The following is a 12,922-nucleotide window of genomic DNA, read 5'->3' as shown; positions in this document are numbered from 1 at the left end:
TTACTTCAAACTGAAATGCTTCTATAAAGCAGAGGAAATATTTAAAAGAGTCTAAAAGCAACACAAAGAATGGGAAAGAATACTTGCCAACTACACATCTGATGGGCATTAATATACAAATAACTCAGTAACAGGAAAACAACACCATTTTTTTTTTTTTTTTCCAGTACTGGGGATTGAACTTGGAACCCTGTGCTTGCCAGAGAAGCGCTTATTCCACTGAGCCATCTCCCCGGCCCCAACACCACCATTTTAAACTGGCAAAGAAAAATAGGCAAAGGGCATGAATAACTTTTTTTTTTTAAAAAAAAGCCAACAAGTACATGAAAAAATGCTCAACATCACTAATCATCATGAAAAAGCTTATAAAGCCACAAAGAGGCATCTCTATATAACTGTTAGAATGCCATTATCAATCAGACAGATGAATAAGAAATGTTAGCAAGATGTGGCAAAGAGGAAACCCTCATCCTGTATTGGTAGAAATGTAAACTGTTACAGTCATATGCAAGAATATGGAGTTTCTTACCAAGTTAGACACACAGCCAGGCGTGGTGGCCCACGCCTGTAATCCCAGCATTCAGGTGGCAGGGGCAGGAGGACTGCTGAGTTCAAGACTAGCCTGACTTAAATAGTGAATTCAAGACCAGCCTACACTACTTAATGAGACTCTGTGTCACGAAACCAAACCAAACCAAACCACCAAAAAGCCCCCCAAACACCAAAAACAATGAAAGATAAAAATACCACCAATCTCACTTCTGGGTATTCATCCAGAGGAATGAAATCAGAATCTTGAGACATGCACACGCCCATAGTCATTCCAGCATTATTCACAACAGCCAGCATACAGAATCACACTGTGTCTTTTGATGAACGTTTAGAAGGTGGGCTTTATACACAATGGAATACTGCTCAGTCTTAAAAGAGAAAAGCTTGCAATTTACAACAATGTGGATGAACCCGGAGACATCTTAGTAAGTAAAATAAGCCAGGCATAGAAATACAAACAGCGTATGATTTTATTTACATACAGAATCTGAAGAAGTTGAACTCGTACAAGCAGAGACTGGAATGGTGGCTGCCGGGGATTAGAAAGACTGAAGGAGAGCGGGCAGCAGTGCCGAAGGGTACAAGATTTCAGTTACGCAATATGAGCGCCTTCTGGCAAGCTAACGCGCAGCATGGCGGCTGCGGTCAATACGACCATAAGGTATATCTGAAATTCGACAGAGTAGACCCTAAATGTTATCACACACACACAAAAGATAACTGAGGGGGCTGGTGAGATGGCTCAGTGTTCTGGGGCACCTACTTAGAACAAGCTTAGCAAAGCCCAGGGACCACGGTTCAATCCCCCAGCACCACATGCCGGCCAGCCCCGCCCCCTGGTGGGCTGAGCTGGCCACACACACACACACACACACACACACACACATAAATAAATATATATATATATATATATATATTTTTTTTTTTAAAGTTTTATGCAAGCTATTCATGAAGAAGAGTGATTAGTTCTAACTTAAGGGGCCTGCGGATGCTTACGATTTCCACTAAGCCTGATTACTTGGTGTTCAGGGAGACAGGCACAACTTCCACCATAAATGCTGCAGAGGTCACAGAGACCGGACACATGCAGTGTTTAGGAATGGCACGTGTAGGCCAGGGGTACAACGGGTAGGAACAATGAAGAGGCAGAGCGACCCGACAGAGGACAATCTCCGTTTACCAGGCCCAGGGCACAGACTATCCCAGGCAAAGGGGAACCGTGAAGAACACTGGGAAGAGGGATGGGGAGCACCAGGTGGCCAGGCCAATGACAAGGCCACTGTGCCTGCTGTGGCTGAAGGGCAGGAGGGGAGGCAGAGGGCAAGGCCACGGCAGAGAAAGGGGAAAGAGACGGAAGCAGAGGTACTCAGCACGTGTGGGGGAAGGAGAAGAGTGTGTTGGTGCAGTGCAGGAAGACTTTATCCCACACCAGCTGAGACTCTCCCATGGACGAGGGGAGTCTAGGAAGCAAGTGCTCCACAGCTGCAGGTGCCCAGAGGCCAGGCGCCACCAGCACCACTGCGGGTTGTACCCTACGTGCCTCTGTGATTCTGTTAAGAGCCAGATACAAAGCTGCTCCTCTCTCTTGCCTGTCAAGACCTGTCACTCCTGGGGTCTGGGATCTCCCACAGTGGCATTTTTGTTTCTATCCCCAGGTCCATCCTCAGAGGGTTTCCCCTGCATTCCCAGAATGCGGGTCGCTGGCGGGGCCAGCACTGGAGGCCTATGAAGGCCAGTGCGCCCTCACCTTTTCTGTCCAGTGGGTCTCTGCAGTGTTCGTGCATGGCTACTCGTTGGCTTAGGCTCCCTAAAGCCTCATCACTGCCATGTTGACCCCCAGCTAGCACATCTGTCCATGCTGTTTCCATCCCACAGGTTAGTAAACAAACTGTCAGCCACTGTTTTTTTTTTTGTTTTTTTGTTTGTTTTTTTTTCAAAGCAGCCACTGGTTTTGGTCTTTAAAGGACAACCCATAATATTTTCATCTTTCTGGAAAGTTCCTATTTCCCAAAGTCTAAGTTAATTTCATTACATTTATTTCCAAACTGTCCATCTAAAACTGTGGATCCTAATCTCATGCACACTTAATTCCTCAGAAGCCTGGCCTGGCTGCTTCTCTGGACCCACATGCGACGCTGGGGCACACAAACCTCATTCTTGTTTTTGGCGGTAGCATCACACTCGCTGTTTTCAGGCTTCCTCAGGTGCTTCCACCTTCCTCCTTGGTCAAAAGTGATCATTGTCTGGATAGAGTTATCTGAGTGGGAAGAGAACGGCCACCAGTCTGATACACTGGAAGCACCGGTTATGGTTTATCACTATACAACTTGCTCCTGAGACCAGAAAACACCACTCTAACCCTGATGTCCCACAGGCTTTCATTTTTATTTTCGTAAGGATCTACAGGATCTACAGGGTCTCACTACAGAGATTGGACTCGTAGTTATCTGCCTGTGTTCAGTCTCCCAAGAGTTGGGATTACAGGTGTGCGCTACCACGCCCAGTCTCAGCACACCCTATAATAGAACTCCGGCCCTGCATCTGCCTAAGCAGGCGCTTTAATTCACTGAGGTATTTGGCTGGCCCTCCCATAGGCTTTTCTTTTTTCTTTCTTTCTTTTTTTTTTTAGCAGAACTGGGGATTGAACTCAGACCTTTGCACTTGCCAGGGAAGTGCTTATTCTACTGAGCCATCTCCCCGGCCCCTTCACATACGCTTTTTTTTTCCCATAGGCTTTTAATGCCTGGCAAAAATGGCTCAGTGATGTTCAGTAACTGAGCAGCACCTTAAACATGAGGCTTGTCCAAGGCTTACTGCCCGAGCGGGGGTGGGCGGACCCCAGAAATCATTTGGGCTGAGCTTTTAGCTCATTGTTTAGGTCTTCAGTGTGCCCTGAGGCCCGTGTCCGAAAGGGCTGCTCACCAGCCTGGGCCTTTATTACAGGTGGAGGCACCTGTAAGAGACCAGGCTGAGTGGGAAGAAGTTATGTCCCTGGGGACCCTTGAGGGGGACACTGAGACCCTGGCCCCTTCTGCTTCCTCTCTGGGCGGTGAAGGGGCTTTCTCCATGACACGTTCCTGCCCCGATGTGCTACAATCAGCTCAGAAGAATGGGGTCAATGACTATGGCCTGAAATCATTCAAACTGTGAGTCAAAATAAACCTCTTTTCTTGTATAAACTGATTACTTCAGGTATTTTGTTATAGAAACTCGAAGGTGACCACACAGTTTAACTCTTGACTAGTACGAGCAGGCTGGTGTCTATGCTCCTTCTGTCTGATGACCCAGAAGGAACCCTAGCATGGTCCGGCACCCTCATTTCTATTTGGGTGAGGTCTTAGGGGCGCTCGGTTAGTTTTCTGAGACAAGATCACACTATCTAGCTTAGACTGGCTTTGAGCTTACTATACAGCCCAGGCTAGCCTTGCACTCGCTGCAGTCCACCTGCCTCAGTCTCCCAGTGCTGGGATGACAGGTGTGTACCACCATGCCCAGCTCCGGGCTTGAATATGTGTGCGGGACCAACAATTCCTAATCGCGTCTCTCTGCTACCCATAGCCCGTTACTCCTTACACGATATTCTTCCCTTACATTCACCTTCTTGTTCTCTATTTTCAATGATGAAACTGTTGCAGGTTTGTATTTCATACATTTTAATCAGTTCAAGGAATATCAACTAGGAAAGCAAGTGAAGGAAAATGCATTTATTCAACAAACATTTACTAAGTATCTAAAGAGCGTAACTACTGTAAACCTTTAGGAATATAAAAGTTACTAGTGAATAAAATAATAATAGTGAACAAAAGAAAAATTCTTGTGAAATACACACACTGGTAGGGTGAGACAAGTTCTGGACAGAATGGTAAATTAATATATAGTGTGCCAGAAAATAAAAGCTATGGAAAGCACTCACACAGCTAACAGTGGAATGGGAGCATGTGTGTGAGGAGGGCAGATTGGAATTCAAAATAAAATAGGGCAGGTCTCATTCAGAAAGGAGCACGTGGGCAAAGACATGAAGAACAAGCGCTCAGCCTCGCATACATGCAGGGACATAGAGAGAACGGGCGGCGCGAATCTATGCAAGGAGTGCGTGGCCGAGGTGTCCAGGACCAGAAGGGGGTTAGTGTGAGTGGTGCAGGGCAAATGAAGGACATAAGTGTTGGAGGTAAGGTCAGGGAAGAAAGAGGGACCCAACGTCACTTGGTACCTTGTAAGCCCCTGAAAAGGGTTTGTTAAAAAGATCAAGCATCCTACCTCCACACACTCTCTCCCTCACTTTGTTTGTTTGCCTATCTGTGCCCTCGGAAAGGCGAGCCCTCCAGAGCCCTGGGGCCGAGCTCTGGAAGCATCTTGGCTGGTTACTGCCATGCCTTCTCTAGGAAGAGAAGTAGTTCAACTTCAGGCTCATTCCTGCCAGCCTAAACCTCCCACTGTGGGAGACTAACCAACTAAGCAACGCTGACTCTAAAACACTTTTCTTTCTAGCTGTTGCTGCTTTCCTCTCCCCTAAGTTCAGTTACCATAATTTACTTAAGATAGGGAGGCAGGCTGTACACGGGTGGGCTTGCTGGCCACACAAGCACATTCCTGGAGCACAGGACAGCAGGCTCAGGCCTCCGGCCCCAGCACCGAGCTGGAGGAGCAGGGCGGGCAGCTGTGCCGCACTCACCTTCTGAGAGCATGCTTGTTATGTAGACCCCGCGGAGGGAGGTTACGTTGGTAAAGTCCGTTTCTCCACCTGTGGTAGTGTAGAGATGTCGGTCCAGAGACTTGGAATAGACAATGCCTCGATCGTCGGAGGTAAATATTGTGCCAAATCCAGTATCTAAAACAGGCAAACACACAAGCCTAAGCCTTGGTAGAGAAGAGAGAAAAACAAGGGTGGAGCTGACTGGCCCAGACCATTGCCCGGCAGCTGTCTCACGCTGGAGTCGCGGTCCCACGGGCTCATCAAGGTCCACGCTCAGCGCTAGGACCCTGCTTAGTGTCTGACCCGTGGGCAGTGCTGTACGGTGGAGAGTTTCTCGGGCGCCACAGAAAAGCTCTTCTCAGACATATTTTGCTGGTACAGGCATTGTATTTATATTCATGTTCTACACATTGCTAAATCTTTATACTCTAGAAAAATGTTTCGAAATTATCTGTGGTGAAGGTTCAAGTTTCATATGTCCAGTATGTCACAAAATCTTTTATGAAAGATAATTATCATAAAAAGAATTAAAATACATTGTGTACATGTATAAATTCTCTATGATGAATGTGATCATTATGTATATCTAATACATATCAGTGAATTAGAGACTCAAAATATAGTAATCACTAGAAAAATGAAATAGAAAAGAATATGTGAGGGTGGGACAAGGCCATAGTGCCTAAAACAGTCAAGCTATCTCAGTCTTTTTTTTTGGGGGGGGGAGGTACTGGGGATTGAACTCAGGACCTTACACTTGTCAGGCAGGCGTTTATACTTTTGAGGTATCTCCCCAGCCTGAAATAGAGAAGATAAACAAAATATATCCCTTGATTTATTATTAGATTCAACAGATATAAAATTACTTTGTCAAGTGGCTAAGAGTTTCTAAATGCTCTCAATTCCTAACTTACCTAATACCAGCAAATCAGTGCCAGTCCTACCAATGCTGCAGACAATTCTGAACAGCTCACTTCTAGAACATTTGTTCTAGAATACATAAACCAAAGCAACTATCAAAACAGATGGCCTTTTAAAGAGACAATGCAGCCAAGTGTGGTGGCACCTGCCTGTAGCCCCAGCACTTGGGAGACTGAGGCAGGATTGCCATGAGTTCAAGGTCAGCCTGAACTATAAAACAAAACTAAAAACTAAAGCAGCAACATATTATCTTTAGAATCAATAGGGTGCTAATAAATGTCTAGAAGTGAAAGGAAAAGTTGACATACAAAAAGGAAAGCTTCTTAAAGCAAGGCTTAAAGCTTAAATCTCTATGCACTCGAAGGCTAAGACGCTTACCTCCAGGTTCATCTACATGCATGAAGACCATGTCATCATTAGCTGCTAGAATAGAATAGAACTGCTCCTGCCCCACAGAAGGAAGCTGGGCCATGCTCCACGTGTCCCCTTGATCTGTGGACACATGGATCCTTCTTGTTGTATCCTAGAAAAATAGGCCAACATCTTAAAATTTCTAGTATTCATTTCCCCAGTGGGTACAATTGCAAGAAAGGTCACAATAGCTGTTATCAAAGCAATGTCTGACCCCTTCCAGGCTATGGAGCAATCCATTCTACTAGAAATGGAGCTGTCTGGGCATTCTCTTCTGTTCTCTCATTCTTTTTCTTTTTTGGTGGAACTGGGGATTGAACTCAGGCCCTTGCGCTTGCCAGGGAAGCGCTTATTCCACTGAGCCATCTCCCCGGCCCTGTTCTTTTTCTTTTTAAGAATTTTTATTTTTATTTTTTATTTTTATTTTTATTTATTTATTTTTTTTAATGTATTTGGTTGTAGTAGGGTCTCACTACACGGCTTGGACTCATGGTGATCCTCCTGTTTTCAGGCTCCACAGTGCTGGGATTATAGGCATGTGGCACCATGTCATGACTCTGGCCAGTTCAGCCTGTTCTGGGGGCAGGGCTGGTACAGATGTGGTGCTGGGGATAGAACTGCGGTCGCTGCACTTGCCTAAGTAGGCGCTTTAGTCCGCTGAGCTATCTCACTGGCCCATCAGTTCCCGAATTCTGATGATGCCCCAGATCTCTTCAGCAGAGCTAAGCCTAAGGATCTGATGTTGATGTCATTTGCTTAGCCTTACAGTTATTTGCATATATTATTCAGGTGATTCTAAAAATGATGATTGCTGAATAAAGGTTTGGTCCCTTTCAGACAGTCCTGGCATAACCCAAAGAATTAAATAATTAGAAAATGGAGATGAAATCCATGCTTGAGATGTCACAGAGAAAAGTCAGGATGTAACGTGTCCTACAGGAGCTCACAGAACAGCCCTGATGAAGGGAACATTCGTGGGCTGGGAACAGTCTGAAATTACTACAAGGGACGATGAGAGCATTTGGTTGGTAACAGAGTATGTTACAAAGGCAATTAAAGCCCACTCTCTGATAAATAGTTTGTTTTTGAGACAGTGTCTTACTATTTCAACCTTGCTACACAGCCCAGGCTGGTCTCAAACTGACAACCCTTCCCAACCACAGGTATGTGCCACTACACCTGGACTGAGAAATAGTTTAAAAGAACTACAAGACACAGTTAGCCAGGGTATGAGAAGTAATCTTTGGTTTCTTTAGGTTAAATACTCTTTTTTTTTATGGAACCGGGGATTGAACTCAGACCCTTGTGCTTGCCAAGGAAGCGCTTATTCCACTGAGCCAGCTCCCCGGCCCCTTAAATACGCTAAAGTTCAGTAATAAGAGTATTTATTTACTTACTTTATACTGAGGCATCTAGTTGCTTTGTACTTTATTCTCAGTTACAGGTAGAAACTACAACTCAAAACCACTTGGCAGAAATCATCTTATAAATAGCGCAGTAGGCAAGTCACTCGACGTCCTCACTTATGAATCTGATATTAAAGTATTAGCTGCCAGGGCTGTTGGGAGGATTATTAGAGAACTGCTTGAGTTGCCTGCCCTTCCCCATCTCCAGTTCTCTCCAAACCCAGCAAATCAGTCTTTTTTTTTTTTTTTTTTAAAGATTTTGTTTATTTAATTTATTTTTACATTTATTGTGTGTGTGTGTCCAGCTCAGCCCACCGGGGGCGGGGCTGGCTGGCATGTGGTGCTGGGGGATCGAACCGCGGTCCCTGTGCTTTGCCAAGCTTGTTCCAAGTAGGTGCTTTAGACCACTGAGCCATCTCTCCAGCCCTGCAAATCAGTCTTTTAACCTCACTCCTCCAGTGACACTTTTTGTTAAGGTCACTGTTACGGTTTGGGTCTAGGTGTTCTCCCAAAGCCTCAAGCCGTCTTGGGGTGGCTTCTGGAGTTTGTGATTGATTACTGTGGGTGTGGATGCTACACCTGCCCTGGGGCAGGTAATCTGCATTTCAATGTAAGGAGGAAAGAGAAGCTAGCTGCTTGAGCTGCTGCTACTCCTCCCCTTTGCTCTTGCTCTTTGCCACCACCCTGAAAGGTTGCTTTCTGCTATGTTCTGCTGTCTTGGACCCAGCTGAATATGGACTGAAACCTCCAGTAACTGTGAGCTAAATAAACCTTTTCTTCCTTCATTTTGGGTGTCAGGTATTTGTCCCAGCAACAGGAGAAGAGTAACTAAGATAGTTACCAACAGACTTATTTGCCAACTCCCACAGGGAATTCTCAAAACTCATCTTACTCAGCATCGTCCTGGGATTTACTGGAGCCGACCACTCCTCCTCCCGAAGCCCTTTCTTCCCTGTCTTTTATGGTATTGCCCTGGCCTGACTTCCCTTCACCTCACTGGTCCTTCCTTCTAGTCTTTGCTAGATTCCTTTTCCAACCTTCAGCGCACTGGTGCTCAGGGCTTCCCCAATCCTCTCATCGCTCCTCTACCTACTCATTCGTCCAGGCTTTAAGTACCATATAATTTTGTGAGATTCACATACTCAGATTCCTACTTGACACATCCTCTTAGGTGTTCTGGAGGCATCTCATACCCAGTTTGGACTTTTTTGCTTTTTCTTCCACAAATCTATTCCTCATGGAGCCTCTGCCATTTTCTGAGATCAACCATCCAATGGAGACAAGGTTTTGCTAAGTAGTTCAAGTAGGCCTTGCACTCGCGATCCTCCTGCCTTGGCCTCCTGAGTGCTGGGATTACAGGTGTGCACTACCATGTTCAGCCCATAGCGCACATTTAATCCATCAGCAAGTCCTACTACCAACAGACTGAAAATACATCTGCAACCTAACTTCTTCCCTTGTCTGCTGTTAGCAACCCGTCCTCTCACTTGGCTACTGAAGTTGCTCCCAGCGGCCCTTGCTGCTTCCATTCTGTCCCCCTCAGCCTGCTCTGTGCATATTTATTCTGCTAACAAGGAAGTCAATTCACAGCACACTGCTGCTCACAACCCTTTCACTGCTCACTGACACACACAGCATAAGATCCAACATCCTTCTTGTGAGCTGGAGAGCAGGACCTGGCTGTGGGCTCCCTGGCTGGCTCCCCCGTGCACACTCCCCGTGCTCCGGTCACACGGCCCTTTCCCCTTTCTTCAACAGTCAGACATGCCAGGGCGTGCACCTGTGTGCTGGCTGCTCCCATCCAACTTGCCGCCTGGACGTCCACATGGCCACATTCTCATCCCACTCAGCTCTCTGAGAGCCCACCGCCCTCGCTGGCTATACCTGCACTGCCCTAATTCCTAGCACTTTGTTTCCTTACATTGCTTTAGATTGCTTCACAGCTTAGGTTAATACTGGTTATATTTGTTCACTTAGTATCTATTTCCCCATTTGAAAATAAGCCTTAAAAGCAAGAAATTTATCTATGTGTTCACTGCTATATTTTAGGGACTCAGAAAAGTATAAACTATATAGTAGTCAATTAGTTACCCATTTTTATTTTTATTACTATTTTTGGATACTACAAAAGCAGACTGCTTTTTCAGATATCTACAGCCCAGACTCTGGGTCTCCAAATCTAAAATACAAGACTTCACTTGGTGATCAAAGTCTCTAGGGCATAAGGATCAACCAGCCTCTGTAAAGAAATCACCCAATGGCCGGCCAGCTAGCTCAGCGGCCTAAGTGCCTGCTTAGGCAGTCGCAAGGACTGGGGTTTGATCCCCAAAATGCTGTGCTGGCCCCAACCCTGGGGTGTGCTCAAACAGTGATTGAAATTGGGCGTGGTGGCACATGCCTGTAATCCCAGCACTTGGGAAGGCTGAAAACAGGAGAATCCCTACGACTTGGATCTGTGTAGTTAGACACTGTAGACCCTGTACTAAATACATAAAATTAAAAAATAAATAAATAAATCACCCCAAATTGTATGATACTGAATACTGCAAAAAGACAAGGAGCTCCATCAATATTACACAGTGAAAGGGAATCCAAAAGGCACATTTACAGAGATCTGATGGCCCAAAGTGAAGAGACTGCTACTTACCTTATCAGCCATCACAGAGGCAAAAAGGAAACGCCCTCCAAGACCAAATGAGTAGATTTTCACACCAATGGTTTTGAAGGTTTTCCCTAAGTCTGAAGTTCTCCATAATTCCAATGCTCCAAGGTCAGCTTCTTAAACAAGACAAAATATTAATTAAAATTTCATTTATTGATGAGTCTAGTTCAAACCAGCTGCTTTAGAAGTGCTTTTTTTTTTTTCTTTAATGTATTTGGTTGTTACAGGGTCTCACTATGTAGCTCAGACTCGTAATGATCCTCCTGTTTGGCAGCCTCCCCAGGACTGGGATTACAGGCATACATCACTATGCCTGGACTCTGGCTGGCTCACCCTGCCCTGGGGGCAGGGCTGATGAGGCATGTGGTGCCAGGGATTGAGCCACAGTCCCTGCACTTGCCTAAGCTTGCTTAAGCAGGTGCTTAGTCCACTGAGCTATCCTGCCAGCCCTAGAAGTGCTCTTAACCTTACAGCAAACACATTTTTAATCCTTTGCATGTTTAGCAACATAGCATCTGATAGAGAATTCACATTTGGATTTTATTTTATAAATGATTCAATCGGGCCGGGGAGATGGCTCAGTGGAATAAGCACTTGCCTGGCAAGCACAAGGGCCTGAGTTCAATCCCCGGTTCAAATCAATCAATCAATCAATCAATCAATCAATCAATCAAACAAACATGCCAAATTTAAAAAAAAATGATTCAATTTTCTTAATTCCAATAAAGTGTTACATAAAAATAGCACAACTACAGAATATTATTTTCCTTTCTTCATGGTGCACTTTAAAGCTGTCTTATTATATTTTAAATCATTTTGAGTTTTCATTTCTTGTTTGTCATCAAGCGCTCTTACTTGAATTTATGTTCCAGAAGAGGCCTTGGGTGTTTTGTTTTCTCTGCCCTTATAACAGTGTTTAGAATGCAGCAAATATTCAGACATCTACTGAATGAATAATGAAAGATTTTGCTTTGAAACTGTGCCCTGGCCCGGGAAGCCAAAGGCTCCATGACACAAACATAACTGATACTCTTGTAGAAATCATCATACCTTTTAATTCACGATTAGCCTAATACTTGCTTTGCATAAATACATTGCTAAGAGTAAGTGTACTGCCTCCCTGAATAGCCTACATGTTTATTGAGTCTAGACACTGTGTAGTAATTCGGTTGTACTTTCAAAATTTCAAAAATCATTAACAGGTATCTTTAATTCAGGAGAGGAAAAGACCTTTCATTTCTACCTTGAATTACCCAGAACAACGTACCATGAATGCACAGCACAGTAACCTGTTCTGGAACTAAAATGTACTTACTGCAGGAGCCATTCACATAGGTGGTAAAGAAGATGATGTTTTCTGATCCCCTATAAAGAAGTAAAGACAGGGAAAGAATACGTTAGGACTGCTACAGAAGGTGCAGCTTTGGTCACAAAGCCCTCAGGGTGTCTGACGGCCTCCTCAGGATCTTTGCCCCTGATCCTCCAGGCCTACAGCTTGACCCCGTGCGTTTTCTACAGTCCACACCTTCATCACGGGCCCTCCTTCCACAGGTCATGCTGGTTTCCCAGTCTGCCATGTGTATTGTACTGTTTCCCCCCACAGCGCTTTTCTCTCATGTAACCAAAATGTACCCTCATAGTTTTCTGGTTCCAGTTTAAAATCTAGCTTTTGTTGGGTCATTCTAATGAAACTTCTGTGCTGCCAACGTCTGCAACAGTGGCTTCTCAGGCGGGGCAGTTCTGCCTTCCAGGGGACACTTGGCAATGTTTGGAGACATTTCCAGTTGTCACGACTGGGGCAGACAGGAATCTTTGGTAGTATCTAGTGGGTACAGACCAGGGACGTTGCTAAACATCCTCATATGTCCAGAACATCCCTTGAATAACAAGTTGTTCAGCCCAATCTATTGTTAGTGATGAAGCTGAGAAATCCTGTTGGAGAGCCCTTTCTTTCTGCACTAGCCGCTCAGCATTCACTGGCCTCAATTTATTTATTTTGTATAATGTGCTACCTATCTCCTACCACATGAATCGGCTTCTTCAGGTCAGGTACTAAGTTCTGTACATTGTTGTTTCACCTCAGAATGTAGCTTAATGCTTTGAAGCAACCAAATAATTTAGTTCTTTCATCTCAAGTAGACAACTAGGCCAGAAGTTGAATTATTTAAAATGTAACCAGGTTTTCACAAGGGCCTGAGTTCAATCCCTGATTCTGTAAAATAAATAAATACATAAAAAAAAAATTTGGGGGCTGGGGAGATGGCTCAGTGGAATAAG

At 44.9% G+C, this 12,922-nt stretch overlaps 1 protein-coding gene across 3 annotated transcripts in view; it reads right to left on the bottom strand.

The window, feature by feature from the left end:
• Nucleotides 1-12,922, bottom strand: part of Sort1 (sortilin 1) — a 113,242-nt gene that overhangs the window by 18,072 nt on the left and 82,248 nt on the right. For 2 of the 3 annotated variants that reach the window (XM_023721689.1, XM_023721690.1), the window contains exons 6-10: nucleotides 11,961-12,010; nucleotides 10,631-10,758; nucleotides 6,545-6,689; nucleotides 5,225-5,380; nucleotides 2,703-2,809 (exon numbers count right to left, since the gene is read on the bottom strand). In XM_023721689.1, coding sequence (XP_023577457.1) covers nucleotides 2,703-2,809; nucleotides 5,225-5,380; nucleotides 6,545-6,689; nucleotides 10,631-10,758; nucleotides 11,961-12,010 — 586 coding nt within the window. Of the gene's footprint in view, nucleotides 1-2,702; nucleotides 2,810-5,224; nucleotides 5,381-6,544; nucleotides 6,690-10,630; nucleotides 10,762-11,960; nucleotides 12,011-12,922 lie in introns of all 3 variants that reach the window. The other variant, XM_023721688.1, reaches the window with a different exon arrangement.

This window comes from Octodon degus, unplaced genomic scaffold (assembly GCF_000260255.1).
Source record: "Octodon degus isolate 3935 unplaced genomic scaffold, OctDeg1.0 scaffold00084, whole genome shotgun sequence".
Taxonomy (NCBI): Eukaryota; Metazoa; Chordata; class Mammalia; order Rodentia; family Octodontidae; genus Octodon; species Octodon degus.
Note: the sequence above shows the minus strand (reverse complement) of the source record. Positions and strands in the feature narration are given on the sequence as shown.